Below are 20,191 nucleotides of genomic sequence, written 5' to 3'. Positions count from 1 at the left end.
GATAGAGGTTAAATCTGATAGAAATAGAGAGCTAAAAAGTCAGAGACTATTTAGAAATAAAGACACTGTTTAAAGAAATACAGAAAATAAATTTATGTGAAGTTCTTTAAAGGAAATGTGGTCTGGGCAAACTCAGGGCCAAACAAGCTTAAATAGATTCCCAGGAGATCAATGAAGTAAACAGAAATAGAAGGGGAGAACAGAGGTCAAAGGGGGTCTTGCTGTGAAGATACTGAAGGATGTTTTAACATTGACTCTTTGAAGCTGAAGGATCAACCCTGAACATGAGGCCAGCAGCCTCCCTTTTCCCAATAGCTACATTGGAGGGTGCAAATAGCTTCTTGCCCCTTAACTGGAAAATCCTACAAGACCAGACTGGGACAACTGGGCTGGGGGAACAAGTCCAGACTGCACTGCACACACAGGGCTTGACTGGCCAGGACACAAAAGCCCTTCAAGTTCTTTCTAGTGGAAATAAATAGTTAAAAGAAAAAGGGAAAAACAACTTGATAGGTCAATGCTCAGAATAAGCCTTTCCTCATCTTTCTGCTGACCTGCCAAAAATCTGTGGGTGTGAGTCGCCTTTCCCTTTTGTCATCCAAGAGACCTGTACTGTAAAGGAGTAGTGAGTGAATGTGGTGAGGGGCAGAGATCTCCTCCTGTCAGCATTCAAGGTGCCTACTGCGATAGGTGTGATGCCCATGGGTTTGTAGGGGTTTAGTAAGATCTTTCTTTGGCAGAAAGGAAGGCTCTGGGGTGTTTACTGAATTTTGGTCTATGGTTCAGCATGACAGAAGAGAGAGGGAGACCTGTACTGCTCTGCAGGTAAGGACAAGACGCTGATCTGACTTTAGCCCTTAGAAATGTGTGCTCCCATCTCCACCTGGGTCTGAGAGCACACACCTTTTCTTGACAGAGAGGAATCATCTCTGTTTATTCAAGCAGTCACTAGACTGCTGCCGTTTTCATTCAATAAATTTTGTCCTTCTTCAAAGAATAAATTCCAAACATATTCATATTCTAAGAAAAGCATCACTAATACTTCCTTGTGGTGCTGTCCCTGTTCAGGTTTATAGACAGAATGTCACTTTATCGAAAATTAGAAAAATTAAAGTTTTAAGTGTCTTGATTCATTCACAAAGTTCAAAGTCATTCACTAGGTACCAAAAAAATGGTGATGTTTTTAGAAGAGATTACCCTTTGCTGAAATATTAGGCTGTGAATGTTACAATTGTAACTGCTGGCTGCATTCAGAATGTAAGATTTCTGGAAAATAAAATCTGCTATATGAATATTGGAATATTGAAAATTTTACCTCTGACAGAGTATTTCTAAATCTGTGTATGATAGAACACTATGGGCTAATATTTAATGTCTATATGTACTTTGTTTATGTCAGTGTTTCTGCTTCTTACATCCATCACTCTCATGTAGATTTTCTACTGCTAAACTGTATTTGTATCCTAACTCTCATAAAAAATTTTGGTTTTGTTTAGTGCTAAGCAGATTTAGTACTGTATATATGGAGTACGCTGAAGCAATCTTCCATCCCATATGCAGCTGCTATTTTCTAAATTGGTGAGATTTCACAAATAATGAAACCAAGGTTAAAACACAGGAGTTGTTTGTTCATGGTTATTGCAACATTTTCTGCAGAATTTATTGATAGTCTGGCATAACTTTTAAATGACTCTTCAGCTCATGTACAATGTAAAAGTCCTTCCATTTTCCTATCCAGTTGTATAAATAGTGCAAAAACTTGAGAACAATCTGAGTTATGCAGAGGAAAGTTCAAGTGTATGAGAGGTCTCTGCTGCTAGTGGTAGGGACTCAGCATCATCACCCCTGACAGCTGACTTCAGGAATGTCAGGAATATGTGGAATTTGGTTCACAGATCTTAATTGCCTGAGATACGCTCATTTCCCCATTTAGTGGTTAAGGCACACATTTTTATACTTATTGCCCAGATTTTCCCTAGAAATCTAAGGGGGGTTTTTTTTGTATTTATTTTTTTCCTCAATTTAAGCCCTCCCAGGTGTAGAAATCATGGCTTCTGTAGATGTAAAGTTTTGAATCAGGAGACCAGGCCTATGGGCAGTAAGAGATGGCAGTTCAAAAATAAGTAGAGTTGAAAACCATCATGTCCAAAGGGCTTTGCATCTAAAAAGGCTCATGTTCTCAAGACTGATCAAGCCTAATGAGCTAGTAGAAAATGCATGTAGTTATTAAAGGTGGTTGTGCCACTAGCAAACTTGTACAGGCTTTTAGTAAATCTGAGTATTTTTAAACTATGATTCTTAATTCAAGACTTCTAGCCTATCTAGGACAAAATGAGATAGGCACATTGCCAAATAATCACAGGTGAAAGCTCTAACTGATATAATGTCACACTTGAGGTGGAAAAGGACAAGATCAAGCTGCTTCAAATGGTCCCCAGGTTTAAAATCATCTGCATTTGTACACAGAGGTGCCTGGTACCGTGCTCATGTTTGGAAGCCAAAACTGGGCATCCACGGTTCATTCTCTTCCCTGCCCCAGGAACAACCACCTTTGCTTGCAGCTGAGAAGAGCAGCCCTGTTATTCCCCTGGCTGCACACAAACTCCCTGCAGGGGGTAAGCTGACATGCAACACTCACCAGATGATATTTGTGTGTTCAGGTGACCATCTGCCACTGTGACACAAGTGCCACTCACTGGGCAGGCTCAGACACTTTCCACAGGTGACATTGCTGAGTGTGATACTGGCTCTCACATGGTGCTTTCCTGCACAGCACCCCTTCCCACACTGCATCACCCCAAGCCTATTTCTGACAAACTCCAGCACAAGCACACATTGTAGAAAGCAGAACATTTTATTGAATAGGCACAACAAATTAGACTAAATGCGTGTAACTGCTTTGGGATATATCTGAAAAAAAAGTACAGTTCTCTTTAAAACAGATTTGTGGGGTTTTTCTCCTTTGGTTAAGTTGTTTTACTCCAGCTTTAAGCATTAGTCCTGTGTGAAAGTGTCTTCTTCATGCTTTTTCATAAATTCTTTTGCAGGAAACGTTATTCATGGTGCATTCCTGGAAAGATAAGATAATTCAATAAGCTTTTAACTCTTGCTTAATGATTGTTTGTCAGAAGGTAGAGAATTACTTATCTATCAGGAACCAGCTCAAGAAAAAATTTCATTCTCCACCTCTAAAGGCAATAGGTAAAAGAGTGGAACACAGTTTTGAGAGTTTCAGCAACAGAAGACCAAAAAACAAGCACAGGAGTGAATTCATTCTAAAAAACTGCTCTACTGACCCCCAGAAGATTTCTAATCTTTTCTTAAAAATCTCTAAAGAAGGCTCCTAGGGCTTCTGTGGAGGCTGACTGGACCCTGGAGTTGGGCACTAACCTTTTTTTCCTTCACCTTTTGCAACCGTGGCTTGTCTTCTTCACATACGTGAGCACAACACATGCAGACACAGAGAACTTTCAGACTTGTGGCTGCTAGTGTCAGCCTCTGCATGTTAGGCTCTGTCCTCATCTATTTTTCAGTTAGATCAAACTCTGTTTTGTTCAATCTTTCTTAATGAAGTTGTTATTAAAAACCATTTCTATTTCTTCTCTGGTCTCTATCCAAAGAAATTTAAATACTGAATTTATGGACACATTATTTTTCCCTAGGGGAGTGCAGAACTCTTCATGAATTTTGTATATGTGTGTGGTTTTTCAGCATGTAGGAATTTCAGCTGCCTTTTATGAACATAGGTTTAGTCCTGTCCCAGATTCTTCAAAGTGAGTTTTCTAAAAATGTAGAGCAGAGCTGCAAAGCCCCAGACTGTAGGTGGACCTTACTGTCACCAACTCAAGCACAATTGTTTGTGACCAGATAAAACCAACCAACAGAGTCTGGACATGTTTCATTGCTCTAACATCATATTTCTTACACAGTTGTTGGTGGTGCATAGCGGGATTCCCACAGATGGCTCTGAGCCTCTGCTGAGGATGAACAGGAGTATTCTGCATCAGCCTAGGTTGGTCGTATTTAATGTGGGCTTTGCTAATGCTTCCTCTATACTGTCCAGGACTTAGAGTTCTGATATGTATATAGGTTTCTCTTGTAGGGATATTGGGATTTTCTTCCTACATTTTCCCAATCATGTCTTGCTATGCAGAAAGTGCACCTTCATACCTTTCCATAAGTTTAACCGCTTTCCAATTTTACCCTACATTCTAGACTCAATCAGAGAGACTTCTCTCCAAGTGCACAGAGCCCTTTCAGATGCTTTCCCTCCCTGTGTTTGAATCCAAAGTCATGCACCAGCTAAACATGAATTCTGCACACTGAATTCAGCGATTAAGTAACAAAAATTAACTTACCACCACCAGGTTCCCATCCACCACTTTTCTCTTTATGATAGTCTCTTTTCCATCCCACTTCTGCACCTGGTTCAGCACACCATTGTCTAGGGTTATGACATTCTACCAAAATGGAAAAACAAAGTATGGCTGTTTCATCAGGGTGCTCAGTCTCAGGAGGTCTCTCCAAGTCCAAACAGCACTAAGCACAAAGCACCCACAATAGTCTTACCTGCGCAGGCAGCATTTCTGCACTGGATGTCAAAATCACAACTCTGCCCTGCTGCTCCCACATCCCTTTTGAGAGATGTATGTGCAAAATGCCATTTCAGGACTCACCTTTGTTTTTCTGTCATCTGCTGTGGTCTCATCAAACTCTTCACCCAGCTTGAAAGAGATCTCTGTATTTTTGAAGGTACTTTCTGTTTTGATGGTTATCACATCACCATTGATGCTGATAGTTACATTAGGCTTGGCCACACCAGCCATCTTCCTGGTAGCAAACCCCACGCCTATAAATAAGATAGGGTACAATGTAACGTTTATCTTTCCGCAATCTATTTTGTCTTATATGTTGGGAAAACCCCCTTCAGTGCTTTCTCTCCTATTGCTTTCTGGTGTTAATTATTCTGTGTTACAAAGATTCTTTTGTAAAATCTCACTTGGTACTGCTATAGACCAAGCTGGGTGGGTTGGTGTAAGGAAATTATCTATCCTGTCATTGTCAAAATAGTAAAAGCAATATTTTGAAGACTGAGATTATATGAATGCTTTTCACATAGAGTTGTTCAGAATAATTTTCGTAGATAGTACTCTAACTTGTATGTTAATTATATCTAAATGTAAATAAGCAAGAATATAGGGCAGTTCCTGAGCCACAAAAGCAATAAAACAAACAAACAAACAATGGGAAAAAAAGCAAGCTTTTTCTATTTACAAGTAGGTAGGTTGAATATAAGGAAATGATTAAGAAATAGCTGGCAATGGTTATATCCTGAGTAAAATCTGGACTAAAGATTGAGAGTGCAAAAGTCTCACTCATTGGAAGCTGTCAGGATAAGTCACAGTACGTATTTTACCCCAAACTGCAAATAATCCCCCCAGCTTATTGGCATGTACTAATTATATCAGTGCAAGTCACCCCCTGCTTCCTCCACACTAACAGAATGTTGAAACCTTCTAAATCCCGATTTTAATTATAAGTGAGAAGTCTACACCTTTAGAGAAAAGTGTTAGACATCAAATCTTGTAAGTATCTGCATGAATCCATGCAATTGTCTTTGTTAATATCCACTGTAGGCAGCTACAGAGTTTCATTCAGTATAATAGCCATGGCAATTAACTGGTGTTCTAACCCTGTAGCATTTTAAAGTTTTTTAAGTGTGTTGCTCATAGACAGAAGGAAATTTTCTGCTCTCTAGCATCACACTGATTTGCATGTCCAAGGATAAAAGCTAATTCACACAAAATAATCCAGTGATGTGTTTTACTTCCATTTATAACACTACTAATAAGGCATGCACAGACTTGGCTTACCTGAAATCCTTCCCATTAATCACAGTTTTTCTGCTGTATAGGAATTTAATACCACTTATTGAAACAGATGAATTCTCCAGTTAAGGACTATCTGATCAAAATAGCAGATGAACCACCCCACCCCACCCCCCCCCCCCCCCCCCCCCCGATAAACAGCACAGCCAGAAAAAGCAAGTAAATAGTAAAGTTCAAAATTGGCATTCCTTCCCTGTTCCAGATACAAGAAGTTGAAATATTAATTCTCACCCAGTTCTTTCATATAGTCCTCAAAGTTTTCACTAGAAAGGAGCTTCCAAGTGCCCACAAACTGGTCGCACATTTTGTCAGGCTAGAAAGGTTCCACAGGTTCAAACAGAAACACAGGGCAGGAGGATATAATGAGCTCCAGGAGAAGAGTACTTATCTTTAAAAAGGAGCTGTGGCCACATGATGCTCTGGGATGACCAATGAAGAGGGAGTCCCTGTGCCCAGTGTTTTTCTTCCTCCCCTACCCCTCCTCTGCCAGTGGGTCATAGTGCTATTATTCATATGCCCTTACTAGCACAAAGATCACTGTCTTGTTTTTATTTAATTATTTTTGTTATTCAAGAACACTCTACCTTAAAGGCAAATAATTAAATCAAATTACCTTTCAGAATAAAAAGGTAGGCTCAAGCTTAACCCAGAAAAATTAATGTTCTCTACCCTACTCTTTTATTTTAGTCCACTATATCAAATGGACACAGCTCAGTTCCTAGACTTTCAGATCCAAAAGGCTCATTGGGATCATTTAGCTTGTTTTCAGTACCCCTGTAATCAGAAATTTCCTCTAGAGAAATACAGAATGACAGGAAGAAGTGGATTTGGAGCACAAAGAGAGAATGCTGGGGTTTTAGAAGACTAAGGCAATAAAATTGCTTCCTTGATTGGGATCTGCTTGTCCTTGCACCACCTGAATCTATTTAACAAAAGGTCTGTAATATGCTTTTATGTAATGGAGAGGGGATATGGGTTTCTGTGAGGAGAAAAGTAACAAAACAGAGGTTCTGTCCGTTTTTACTCCCATGCTTTCAGAAGAACTATGTCTCAATGACTAACATTTTGAGTAGTTATGGCATAAAGCTAGGCTCTAGTATCGACCTAATGAAGGTCCCTGGACACTTCATTTCTTTTCTGTTTTTGCTGTTCAGGCATTAATTTGTTTGAGGCAAGTTGTGCACAGGACTGACATAATGAGTCCATCTTGACTGATCCTCTAAGCCCTGTCATACTTCAGTTCACAAAAAAACTACCAGAAAGCAGTCAAGCAAGTTCTTAGACCTTCCTTTGTCTGTAATATGCTATTGCAGTGGCGAAAAGCAGCTAGTAAGTGCATAGTCCAGCCCCTGCAATTCTCTTTATGTGGATTTCCAGGAATTGCTCTACTGGTTGCTAGGCATTGATATTGTGAACCACATATTTTTCTACTTGTTGTCTTCGTAAGTAACAATGCTATAGAAGAGTTATAAATATAGGAGTGCAAGATCATAAAGGTTTTTGTAAGGGAAGGGAAGTGAAGGGGTCTCCAGTGCATCCTTCCATTTAGGCAGGGTCACCCTGGAGCCCACATCAGGCTGCTTAGAGCTGTGTCCTTTTGTGGATCAGAAAACTCCCAGGATGGAGCCAGCACAGTTTTCCCGGGCAACATGCACCCCTGCCCAAGGGGAGCAAAAGTATCTTTCCCATCCTAAAGGGGAAAGAGTCTCCTTATCTTGTCTCTGAACCTCTCTACTTTCAGCTTTTATTCACAATTTCTCATCCCCCCACCATTCACCACCTGGTTCCAACTCTTTGGAGACACTTTCCCACAGATGTTGAGGGTTGTTTTTCAGCGCTCCCAAAGTTTAGCCAGGATGAACCATTCCAGTCTCACAGCCTCTTCTCACAGGGCAGGTGCTCCAGACCCCTGTGAATCTTGCGGGTTCTCTGCTGAACTCACCTCAAAACTGGATGCAGTACTCTGGATACACCCTAATGTAGTATGAGATGAGGGGCATAATCACTACTACTACTACTACTACTACTACTACTACTACTAACTCATAATCATGAGTAATGTGGGCTGAGAAGAGGGGCATAATCACTGAGGGGCATAATCACTTCCATCAGCCTTCTGGCTGTACTTCTGAACATACAGTGGAGGATGTTTTTGACCTTTCTGCTGCCAGGTCTCAGTTCACTGCCCACCAGGATCCTGAGGACCATTTCTGCAGGGCTTCTCCCTAGGTAGTGTGTTCCCAGCCTGGATTGCACTGAGAGCTGGGCATGTTTGTACATTTGTACTATTAGCTACCCTTGTGCCTTTAAGATGTCAGTCTATGGGGACTAGAATAGCTAATCTTAGATTTGGCCTATTCTTTAAAATTTTTTTTTTGCGTATTCACTGACTTTGGCCTAATCTCAAAATAAATAAAACTATAGTCTAATTATGAAGCAGCTGGTGCCTTTTCTGGTTGGTTTTTGCAGAGTGTCACATGCTCAAGTGTTCTTTAAAAGGAAATTCTGAGGTCCCTCAAGTTTGTGTCATTATCTTGAGGTATTTTTACTTCAGATTACTGGCTTGAGAAACTCTGTATTGTGTGTGAGCAGATGGTAGGAACATGAAAACTCAAATCCAACATTCAAATAATGAGAACTGAAAGTATCAGCTGAGGATTGTTGCAGTGCCCCAGATAGAAAGGCTGTGATGTGGATGAAATCAGTTCCTGTTCATACTTTTCTTGCCTTTTGGAAACTATTCTGTGTGCAGCATACTGCAACCAGCATTCATTTGTTTGGGGAAATACGGCTTTTATATTCAAAACTACAGTCTGGGAGAGGTAATTGAACTGGCCTTCCTTCCGTGTTAACAGCTGTCTGCAATGCTTGTGATATTGGAAGAGTTTTTGGGGAGAATAGAAGCACCTTTCCATGCAAATCAATTTGGAGCAAGCTAGTGCACCTTCCTCGCCCCTGCCCTCCCCCCACCCCCGCCCCCAAGGCAGTCAATTACTTGCACTTATTTAAAGTTAACCTGAGCTATTCGTAGATATTTTGTGAAAGTGATGACTCAAAAATTCAATAAGAAAGCCAGCTTGTGGGTTGACTTGCATATTTACTTCAACAAGCAGCTATCTGGGAGCACACTTATGGTTCTCTCGGAAAGTATCCTACCAGTGGTATCCTTTTCCTTAGGAGAGACTTCCAGTTACAGGAGATAAACTTATGGCGCTGATGTCATCTAATATAAATCATGCATGCTCTCTGGGGCAAATGCATGCAGTCTGCTGATAAAGACCAGTTTTTAATGGTCGTGAAGAAATCAGTGAGGCTTCTGAGCCTGGGAGTTTAAGCAAGTGATTCATGTCACTTGCAGAAGTGTCTTGACAGCAAGAGCTGGGCAATCTGGCTAAACAGCCCTGTGGTTATTGATACTGATGTGATCTCATACCACCAAGACAAGAGCATCCTCAAAATTGTAGAAACCTATTTCAAAATAAGCAGAAATTTCAAAAAAACCACACCAGGTAAGAGGTAAACCAAGAAAAGGAAGCTGGTGAGGGTCCAGTACAGGAAATGCTGACAAAGAAAATTCATCTCTTAATCCTGATACGAACTGGTGCAGATCAAGTCTGCAAATAACAATGATACACTGTCTACAATGTGGTCTTGGGGTGCTGTGACATTGAGGATAGTTCCTGACACAGGATATGCAGAAGTGATCACAGAATTCTATGGCTCTAGGAAGTGTAACAGCAGAGCATCAGCTGTACAGAGGAAATCAGTAGATGGGAAGGTAGCAATGATGGGTTAAATCTTACTCTGTGACTCAGACCAAAGGTGGAGATCTACTTGAGATAAACTGCTTTTTATAAAAATAAGCACAATAGTAACCTCCCTTTAGCTGTTTTGGGCTTGCAGGAGCAATGACGCTCTTCCACTGGAGTATGTGAAAAAGAGGATGTTTATTCCTGTAGGGAAGATCTGCCACTTAGGAGACCTTTCGATTGAGCATTGTGCTAAACCTTCCCGGGTACTTTATGTATGGAATTGTCAAAGTAAAAACACATCTTACTCTTGAATGTGAAAACATAAGTTAACTGTTATGACTGCTTAAAAGGAGGCTTCTTTCTTGCGTTCCTCCTCACCCCCAAAGGGCAACAGAGTAAAACTCCTTTGAGTGCTCTGGCTGTCAGAGTGGTGACTACTAGTGAGCAGCAGTGTATTGTGCTTATGCACTTATCTCCATCGTTCTGCTGCTCTTTGGATAAAAACTGTCAGGAAAAGACATCCATGCTCAATGCCACGGCTGATGACATTGACAATGGCTTCTGTTGAACACTTCCTTAAAAGGAACCTGGCCTCTATATTGGGTTATACTGGCACAGGTGGCAATATTAACAGTAGAGAAGAAATACGTACTCTTGGCAAAACTATAAAAATTGAGATTTTTCCTTCTGCAGGGAGGAAACTGTGGCTTTGATTCAAGCTCCTTGTTCAGGCACAATAACACCTGTTTAGAAGATGGACTATAGCAGACCTCATGTTGGGAAGGAGGGACCATATCACCCATTCTGGTACTGCTGCAATTTAGACAAAGCAAAAACTTTTCTTTATGCTTATCTGGCTGGGTACCAGACTGGGAATTTGCTCTGAGGTCCCAGGGTAGCTTCAAGAAAAGTGATCTAACTCTGGAGCAGACAAGAATAGGAAAAGGAATGCCATCTCTGCTCATAAAGTTGCTACTTTCATTTCTGATTAACATTTGTAACAGGTGAACTGCCTTGGACTTCTGCTTAGCCAAGAAAAGATATAACTAAAGTTTCAGTACTCATAATGTGACACACTGACTTTACAAAATACTGGCTTCAGCTGGCTTGAAAGTTCAAGAGGCCAATTGGTTTTCAGTGGTATTTTTCTCTCTCTTGGGGAAGGAGGTGAGCAGGAGAAAAAACAGGTCCTTTTTCCTGTGCTCAGAACCAGAACCAAGCTGATGTGTCTTCAGACCTCACTCAGAACTGAGAATACTATTGCAAGTGGTCACTTTGCTGAAGGAGTCAGAATTGCCCGCAACAACAAATGTGCTGTTTCCTTGAGTGGGTATTGGCACCACTCGACCCAGTCACTCTGCTGGGCTCTGACATCTGGGGACCTCAGGCTGGTGTGCCCCAGCACCTCCTTTTTTACTTTTTGTGATTCTCAGTTCTTTTATTTCCTCCTGAACTTTAGGACAACCAGTGAGTCTTCAACCCTTAAATAGGTTTCCAAAGTCTGAAAGCAGGACCACGAAAATGAAAACATTTGAAAGGTGTCTCTGAAACACTAAGCTAAGTTTGTGGTAAAGCTTTTAAGAACAAAAATGCAATCTCGTAACTCTGAGGCATGGTGAGATCAAGCCCCAAACAAACCCCATTAACTTGCAATTAAAATATTCATATTTACATTTTCTGGACTTGCTTTGAAGATGAAGAAAAAAGGCAGATATGTCTGGAGGGTACAGCAAACCTCTGGACCCTTGCCTTCTCCTGAGAGACAGCTGAGACTCTGGATTTTCTCAGCAGATGGCATGGCAATAACATGGGCTCTCAAACATCTGTGGCTCATACAGGTGATTGCTATTCCTGGGGAAAACCTGGACTTCTCATACTCTAACATGTACGTCCCTCGTTCCTGGAGCAAGGCAGCTGGCAGTGTAAATTTTATGAAATGCAGGTTGTGAGTTAAAAGCAGTATCAGAATATCAGAAAAGTAAAGAAGGATGAGTATTTGCATATTGGGTTTGTTCTTTTATTTCATAGCAATGAAAAGAAATGCAGGTACACTAACTCTTAGAGGCATGGAGGTGATGGGCTTCCAGAAGATAATGTGGACATTTCTGTATAAGAATTTTCAAAATATCAAAGGTCCACCTCATATATCCTGTATTCAGCAAATGTCATACTGGGATTAGTGATAAATCAAACTTCATGGTTTATGAATGTATGAGAGAAGATCTCAATTTTCTGGCTATAATGTAGGCATTGCAGAGGCTTCATGTTTCTAACTACCTAGGGATTTCCCTGATATAAAGAACAAGTTTAAGGTTGTCTAAAGTTGTTCTGTTATTCAAATCTGTCCAACTTTTTGGTATGCATAGTACAAGTCTTGCATCTAACATCAGGGCTTCCCCTCTTGAGGATGTATGATGAAAGTCAACCTTTTTCTGATTCCTGCTTTGTCTTGTCCATGGATTTACCTCAGCATGCATAAATCCTTGCTGTTCTTCCTCTCTATCTTCCCCTTACCCCAAAAATAAAAAGGTGCTTTTTAACTTACTTTTTTATCCCTAAACTTCACTCTAAATTTAGGTATTGCAGCAGAGTTGCAAGTGAAGAAAGTAGTATATTTCCCAAAGCACTTTTGGGTTTCTTCTAGAAATTTGACGACTTGCTGGAAGACTCGACTTGCTAATACAATTCTGAAAATCCCTTTGTAGTCCATCCCCAGATAATCTTCTGAATTATCCCATATGATCCATCTGACACCCTTTCCTGAAGCCTCCATCTGAACAAAGGACGAAAACTGTTGGTTATATCTACTTTGGGACTGCCCAAGAGGACTCCACCCCAGCCCTGCCTTGTTACTGCAGCTCATGCAATACCACCTGTTTTATTTCCATACAGATCTGCATTTAGAGACTTTCCACTGTTTAGTTTGTTTGTTTCTTGTTAAACAATTTTTATCAAGGTGAAGAAAAAAATAGGGATGAGAGAGTAGTGCATATTGGCAACATGTAATATCTTGTAAATTTAAGCTACTCCTGTCAGTGGTTGTCCTCTTAACAGCTGCCCTCTTGTGAAGCAAGAACCCTCCCACAATTTTACATGTTTCTAACCCAACAAAGAAAGAACAAAGAGCAATATTTCAACAAGACTAAAAAGACCCTGTACAAAACATTTAAGCTCTGCTGAACCTGCGCTCTGAGTAAAATGTACATGGGTTTGGCAGCCCTGTTTATGCATGTCTTCTTTCTGCATGCTGCAGTTTCTGGCTTCCTATGCTTTCAATCTGACAGCTTGCTCTGAAACTTGCAGGGAACTCTTCCTTGCATTTGCCAGAAAGCTATCTAGTATTGCAGATGCATTTGGATCACATCCAAAGACCTAATGCTCTATGTAAAGGAAAGTAAAATAATCCAAAAGTGAAATGCCCTTCAGAGTTGCAGCCTTCCAGAGAACAGCCCTCTCCCTGCAGCGTGGTGAGGAGCTGGTGGGTGTGAAGTCTGGCAGCTCTCTGGCTCTTTCCAGCAGATCTCTAATCCTCTGCAGCTGAGTGCTGCCCCTGGGTGCTGTCAGCTGAGGGAGGGAGAACGAGCCAGCAGCTGCTGCCCAGCCACTGACCTGCCAGGGCCAGTGGCCTCTTGCAGCTGCCCTCACTGCAGCCTTGCTGCTGGATTTCATTGTCAATCTCATTTCATCTCACCTTGTACCACACATAATAGATTTGGAATAAAAAGGATCTCTGAGGAAAGAAATGCTTAGGTTCTCTAAAGCAACCCATCATACCTGCCCTCCCCACTCTGGACAGCTCTCTTGCCAGGAACTAGTCAATGTTGTTTATATTCAACATGTAAAAATTCAACATGTAAAAACTCACACCACATCTCCAACAAGGGAGTGTCTGTAAAATGCATTGCTTAATGAAAGTTAGTAATGCAGATCCTTGTTGAGATGCTGTTTTGGGACTAGAAGCACAGGGCAGCTTGCACACGGAGGATGGGTTTTCTACAATATGTACTGCATCCCTCCCAACACCATCTTCAGCAGATGTGGACAAAGAGTGTCCCTACAGCTCTCTTGCCCAAAATACCTAACTATATGCAAGCCTTATTTTTGGTACACCGAGTCTCTAAATCTGCTACCCCAAAGCCCAAAAATTACTTTAGAATGCTGTCTGCCTTCTACTTTTTTCCCTCTGGAGGATTCCATCACAGCTGGCAGGCATGACAAATTGTGTGTCTTTATTGGAGATGCATGCCATGTGGCTAAATGCATGCTTTTTTAAACACATACTGTTTCTTCCTCAGCCCCTGCAGGTTCCTCATTCTCTGATATCATTTTAGTCTTGCTGACAAATTATTTAAGCTGTACATAACTTAATTGCTTTTATGGTCTGATATGGTTATATATAGGTTGTACATATCTCTGTTCTAACAGTATTTTCTGCATTAGCTTTGTTAATGTAGCTTCTGGTAAGCCAATACTAAGTTGTTGAAATTGTATTGAAGTATCAGAAAGTCTCTTCTGTCATTTTTAATTTAGTGTCTAGTTTATTTCTCCTTCAAACTGCTCACCCCAATTCAGGCATGACTGTGCCCAGTCATTCACACAGTCCCCAAGTCTTCCATGAAGAAGACCCCTGCCCAAGGTAGTTGATACACTGAATATGTTAGTGGGAGGTGGGGTATGCAGGCTTGAATTCCCTTGGCCTGAAGTGACTACTGAAACTGTATCTCCTGATACTCAGAGAGTGGGAGACAGGGAAGTTTTGTTCAGCTGTTTTAGTTACTTATAGTTGTTACATAGTTCTTCCTCTGCCTATATAACAGCTCACAGAATCACAGATTAGAGAATCATTTAGATTGGAAAAGACCTCCAAGATCATTGAGTACAACCTTTGACTGATCTCCACTTAAAGCATAGCACTAAATGCCATGTCCAGTTGTCTCTTGAATATTTTTCCAGGGATGTTGACTCCACCATCTCCCTGGGCAGTCCATTCCAATGTTTATCAATTCTTTCTGTGAAGAAAATTTTCCTGATGTCCAAGATGAACCTCCCCTGGTGCAGATTGAAGCTATGTCCATTTGTCCTGTCACTGGTTGCCTGGGAGAAGAAACTGACTCCCACCTTGCTACAACTTCCTTTCAGGTAGTTGTAGGGAGTGATAAAGTCCCCCCTGAGCCTCCTTTTCTCCTAAACACCCTCACTTCGCACATCTGCTCCTCGTAGGACTTATGTTCCAGCCTCTTCCCCAGCTCCGCTGCCCTTCTCTGGACGTGCTCCACCATCTCCATGTCCTTGCTGTGAGGGGCCCAAACCTGAGCACATTACTTGAGGTGTGGCCTCACCAGTGCCCGATACATGTGAACAGTCACTGCCCTGACCTTGCTGGCCACACTCTTGCTGATAGAGGCCATTTGCCTTCTTGGCCCCCTGGGCACTGCTGGCTCATGTTCGACTGCTATTGACCACCACCCCAGAGTCCTTTTCCACTGGGCTGCTTTCCTGCCATGTTCCCCCCAGCCTGTAATACTGCATGGGGTGGTTGTAACTAATGTGCAGCACCTGCCACTTTAGCTTGTTGAACTTCTTACCACTGGTCTCAGCCCATCAATCCAAGTTCAGCTTAAGACTGAATTTAAAGCTGCAAAACTAGAAGATTACATAGTTTGATTCCTTGATTACCATGATATCTGCTTAAGCTGAACTCTTTTTGTCTTTAGAAAGGGTGGGCCATAATTTTTACTATCTCACCCCCTATAGGAACATACATTTTCTGAAGTGGAAACAGCATTATATGCTTCTTGTCTTGCCTTACAGCTATTTCTCAGACAACATGGTATTAAGCATTTGGTCCCATTAGCAATAAAAGAACTTGGCTGCAAAACACAATGTTGGAGAGTCAAGCCAGAGAGTTTTATTTGCCAGTTCTAGCAAATGTCTAGAAGGAAAATGATTTGACTTATACGACCTGCTGCTAGTCAGAAGGTGTGCAGTTTGGGACAGTACTGAAGCTACTGTGTCTTGCAGACCATACTGACACAACCAAGGAAACTCCTACCATCTGATTCCATAGGGTAAATTGTGGTACCTATCTGTCATATGCTTGGAAGCGTTTAGCTACAACTAACAGCTGCAAATCCAAATTAGCTGCAAATCCAAACTAGTCCAGGTCAATGTACTGGCTCATTTTTGGGTGAACATAGCTGTCTATAACCAAACAACTCAAGATGGTTGGCACCACAAAACCACTATGTGCTTAATATGATCTAATCTAGCTGCATAACCTCTTCTGCTCTGTGAAGCAGAAAATATTGGAGACTGCTTTCTCAACTGGTAAAGCAAATTACCCATATGTTTCCTGAACTTTTGCTGGTACAGAACCTAATTATGGTAACTGTTAAAAAAAAATCTTTCTGTTTGGTAGCCAGTTATAGGATCAAATTGGAAGATGCTGAACTCAGTATCCACACTGGCACTTGAAAGTGCTGTTAACAGAATTACAGAATCATAGAATATCCTGAGTTGGAAGGTACCCATAAAGATCGTTGAGTTCAGCTCCTGGCCCTGCACAGCACCACCCCCAAGAGTCACACTGTGTACCTGACAGCATTGTTCAAACACTTGAATTCTGTCAGGCTTGGTGCTGTGACCACTTCCCTGGGGAGCCTGTTCAGTGTCCACCTCTGGGTGAAAACCCTTTTTCTAACACCCAACCTAAACCTCCCCTTACACAACTGCAGGCCATTCCCTTGGGTCCTATCACTGGTTGCCAGAGAGAAGAAAGCAGTGTCTGCCCCTCCTCTTCCCCTCATGAGGAATCTGTAGACTACAATGAGGTGTCCCCACAGTCTCCTCCAGCCTGAGCAGACCAAGTGAGCTTAGCCACTTTTCATTTGGTTTCCCTCCAGACCCTTCAACATCTTTGTTGTTCTCCTTTGGATGCTCTCTAATACCAAAATGCCTTTTTTATATTGTAATGCCCAAAACAGTCCACAGTACTTGAGGTGAGGCCTCTTCAGGGCAGAGCAGAGAGGGACAATCCCCTCCCTTGACTGGGTAGCCATTCCGTGCCCTGTGCCCCCAGGATACAGCTGACCCTCCTGTTTCAAAATTATAGGGATGAGGATAAGAAAGTCTTATCCAGGGGGAACCTTTATCTTTCATACACAGTGGGGCAAATGTGGAATCTAGAGTAAAATTTCTACATTCATAATCAACCTGAACAAGTCAGAAGAGGAGGCCTTCGGATTCATGTTTATTAAGTTGAAATTTGTAAGATTCCCTCACTTCCTGGTGTACATGACAAAAACCAGTGTGCTAAATATATCAATATTTTAGGTTAGCAGAACATTATTTTAAAGTTATATAATTAACACCATCCTGATTAGTTTCTACTTATGTGTTCAAGAAAAAATGAGGAGGTGGCACCTGGGTATGTGGTTTAGTTGTGAACATGGTGATTCTGAGTTAACACTTGGTCTTCATGATCTTACATGAAGGTCTTTTCCAGCTTTAAAGATTCTGTGATGCTATGATTCTACTTGTACTGTATTTCTATTATGAAGATAAATGCAACATTATTAACATTGCCTGCTAAGAGAATAGTTTAATTCTAAAAGGGTCATTTAACATCATATTGGAGATAAAAGGAGTTCAGGTCTGCGAGCACACACACCAGGGTAATCCCAGGTTAAAAACTTGCTCAACATGTGAGAAGAGACAATGCTTTTAGTTATTTGAGTCTGCAGTGATGTCAGCCAGCTGAAGTCTCAAAATTGAATATTGCTTGAATGACTGAAATAATCTGTGGAAACACCTTACTGAGTGCTCTTGTGCAACAGCCACCAAGAGCTGTTACCAACTATGTAATTTAGTCTTTATATTGAAATGGCAACTTTCCTATTCATTCTGGAAGAGTGTCAAGTGCAACCAGAACACTTCAATCTCAAATTTCTCTCTAGTGCATTTCAGAGGCAAGCTGATCTGCCTCCTGCCTCACCTTTCCTTTTATCCTCAAATTTGATTGTATTGTTCAAAGGAACATATTTTAACCAGAAAAGTTATGTTGTACATTGATAGAAAACATTAATTCTGAAGACTGAAATAAATCTCTTTGGATTGTTTAGGTTAGTACTAATCAAAGTCACAATGACTCAAATCTCTACTACTGGATGGCCAAATTTTCAGTCTGTTTTTAGAGAAGAGATTGGTCTGTGTTTGGGCAACCTGAGCTAAACTAACAACTAACACAATTTTGCAGAAAGCATGTCCCTCACACTTCAAAACCTAGTTTATGCTTCCTGTCACACTAGACTACTAATGAGCCTCTTTGGAGTACAGAAAGTACACAGGATTCTCTATCTTCTCCTTTTCTTTCCTTTATTACACGAAGATGGAAGACAAAGCCTTTCTCTTTTGAAAAGAAAAAGAGCAGTTTTTGAGCTTGAGATGTGCCTGCCTGTGATCACGTGTGACCTGCTCTATGGCGTGAAGAAGAGGGCCAGAGTGCTGCCAGGAACCAGAGTGCTCAGAGAGGAGAGCGCCTCTCTCTCTCCTAAATTAGGGCTTGTTAATGCCATCAAGATGAATGGAATGGCAGGCACTGACTCCAGAGAGCTACATCAACGAGACTGATGAAAACTGAGTTAATTGTTTCTCAATCAAGTTTGTGAAAAGGCAAAGGCAAAACAGAAGAGAATTGATGCATTATTTATTCCTTTCTGTGTATATTAGTGACTTTTCATGCTATAAAATTGCTTATTTTTTAAAAATTGCCTATACTTTTTAGTCTCCAAACTCAAGCCCTTGTATTTTGGAGCCTTTGTCTTTGCTGCGTCTCCTCAGGCCCAGATATTCACATCTCTCTTTCAAGTATTGGTGACTTTTTTTCTCCCTTCATGTGCATATCAAATGAGAAACCTAAATGGGTGAATATGTGAAGCCAGATAGAAGCAAGGCAAGGCCCCTGAACATTTTTTTTTTTAAATCAGAATGGTAAAATTAAGAGTTTTACAAATTTGATACAACATTTCCTTTAAAATCAAATAACTTTATTGCTGCTCCTAACTCCATAGAATTCTTTCAGTATAGGTGATGAAGCAGCAACTTCCTTTCTCAGAAAAAAAACTGAAAATCAGGTTAATTTTCTGGGGCATGCAAGTAAAAGAAATGTCACATATTTGTTCACCTCACCAAGGAATCAAACAAGTACATGGTAGAAGGTAAGTGTTTCAAGCTATAGTGACCAAGCAAATCACCACCAACTTTTTCCCTTCCCAAAAAAACCTATTTCTACAGCACAAGAAAGAAGGTTCTTACTCCTTACATTTTATAATCAAATGATTTTTGGGGATTATCCAGGGATTTATTTCAAAGCAATATTTAGCTCCTGGCATCTGGAAAAGATGAGCTACTTGCTTGTGTCTGACATTTTTACTGGAAGCTTTGTGCTGTGATATTGCTGCAATAAACCAGGCCGGATCAAAGAGTCTCATGATCAGATTAAACTGCAAGATCAATCCCCAAGAATATTTGGACTTTTTAAGTAATCCATTTCTCAAAACACTGAAATAAATGTCACTGTAAGTCCGCAAGTTGCCGTATCAGAGTTAGCATGTACCCGCAAACCAGAAGGAGTAGATCGCTTGGATCTTCAGCTTCAACTGTGATAATTAAAGACAGATAACTTTAATTCAGTCATAGGATTGTCATTTGCTGAGCTGCAGTACAGGCAATTCACCAGCTGTTCTGTGGCCACCAAGAAAACCATCTGTACTTGGACTATGTCCTTGTGGCCCCAGCCTATGTCAAATAGAGGATTTAACCCTAAATGTTGCTAAAGGAAAGCTTAATAATTTCACAATTTATGACTACTGTGATTTGGCTGCTATCCTGGATGCGAGTGTCCTGAATAAATGTAGATGTCTAGAAAATGGGTATCTATAATAAAGCAAGTCACCTTGAATTTTTCTTTATACAGAACAGGGGTTCAGTGGTGCCTTACAAAGTACAAATGCTCTCCTTTTTGGGTCATTCCCTATGCTAGAAGAATACTTTGTCAATTGTATTAATACACTGTAAGAATAAGCAGGAGTTCTCCTGTGGGGAGCTCTGTACTCCATTTCAAGACCTAAGACGAGGTACATTCTACATGATGACAATGATGAGAGTTAAATGCAATCAAGATTTTCATCCATTTGCCTTAATGGAACTTGACCAGTTGAGGATTATAAAATTATGGTTGTCCCTGTCCCTAGTAATTAGTATCTTTTTCTTTAATCAGAATATACATGACCTAAGTGTAATTTTCCAATCATATTTTGAAACATTGGTCAGCATTCAATCTTCTGTGTATAAAGCCATAAATCCTTTCCTTGACCTTCAATGTCTTCTCTTTGTCTTTGTAATTCTAATATCCAGATGATATCTTAGTTCTAAGTAACTGCTGCTTTGTATCCCTGTAATCATCAGGGAGCTAATAAAGTACAGCAGATTAAATAATCTCAGCAATGTAACATTTAAGTCAACAATGAATAATAACTATATTGCAAAGACTGT

At 40.8% G+C, this 20,191-nt stretch overlaps 1 protein-coding gene across 2 annotated transcripts; it reads right to left on the bottom strand.

The window, feature by feature from the left end:
* Nucleotides 1-2,835: 2,835 nt before the first annotated feature.
* Nucleotides 2,836-6,273, bottom strand: LOC136287145 (fatty acid-binding protein, adipocyte). Of its 2 annotated transcripts, XM_066179598.1 has the most exons (5): nucleotides 6,120-6,215; nucleotides 5,874-5,906; nucleotides 4,677-4,849; nucleotides 4,359-4,460; nucleotides 2,836-3,070 (listed from the first exon to the last, which is right to left on the bottom strand). In XM_066179598.1, exons 2-5 carry the CDS (start codon nucleotides 5,887-5,889, stop codon nucleotides 3,020-3,022), a joined length of 342 nt encoding a protein of 113 aa, XP_066035695.1. In that variant the 5' UTR covers nucleotides 5,890-5,906; nucleotides 6,120-6,215; the 3' UTR covers nucleotides 2,836-3,019. The 2 variants fall into 2 exon arrangements, with proteins under 2 accessions (XP_066035695.1, XP_066035686.1); XM_066179589.1 differs by lacking the exon at nucleotides 5,874-5,906 and having other exon boundaries at nucleotides 6,120-6,273.
* Nucleotides 6,274-20,191: the final 13,918 nt, after the last annotated feature.

Source organism: Chamaea fasciata, unplaced genomic scaffold (assembly GCF_029207755.1).
Source record: "Chamaea fasciata isolate MVZ Bird 193981 ecotype frontalis unplaced genomic scaffold, bChaFas1.0.hap1 SCAF_1, whole genome shotgun sequence".
NCBI classification, from domain to species: Eukaryota; Metazoa; Chordata; class Aves; order Passeriformes; family Sylviidae; genus Chamaea; species Chamaea fasciata.
The sequence above is the reverse complement of the archived record's forward strand: the minus strand, read 5'-3'. Positions and strand labels throughout refer to the sequence as shown.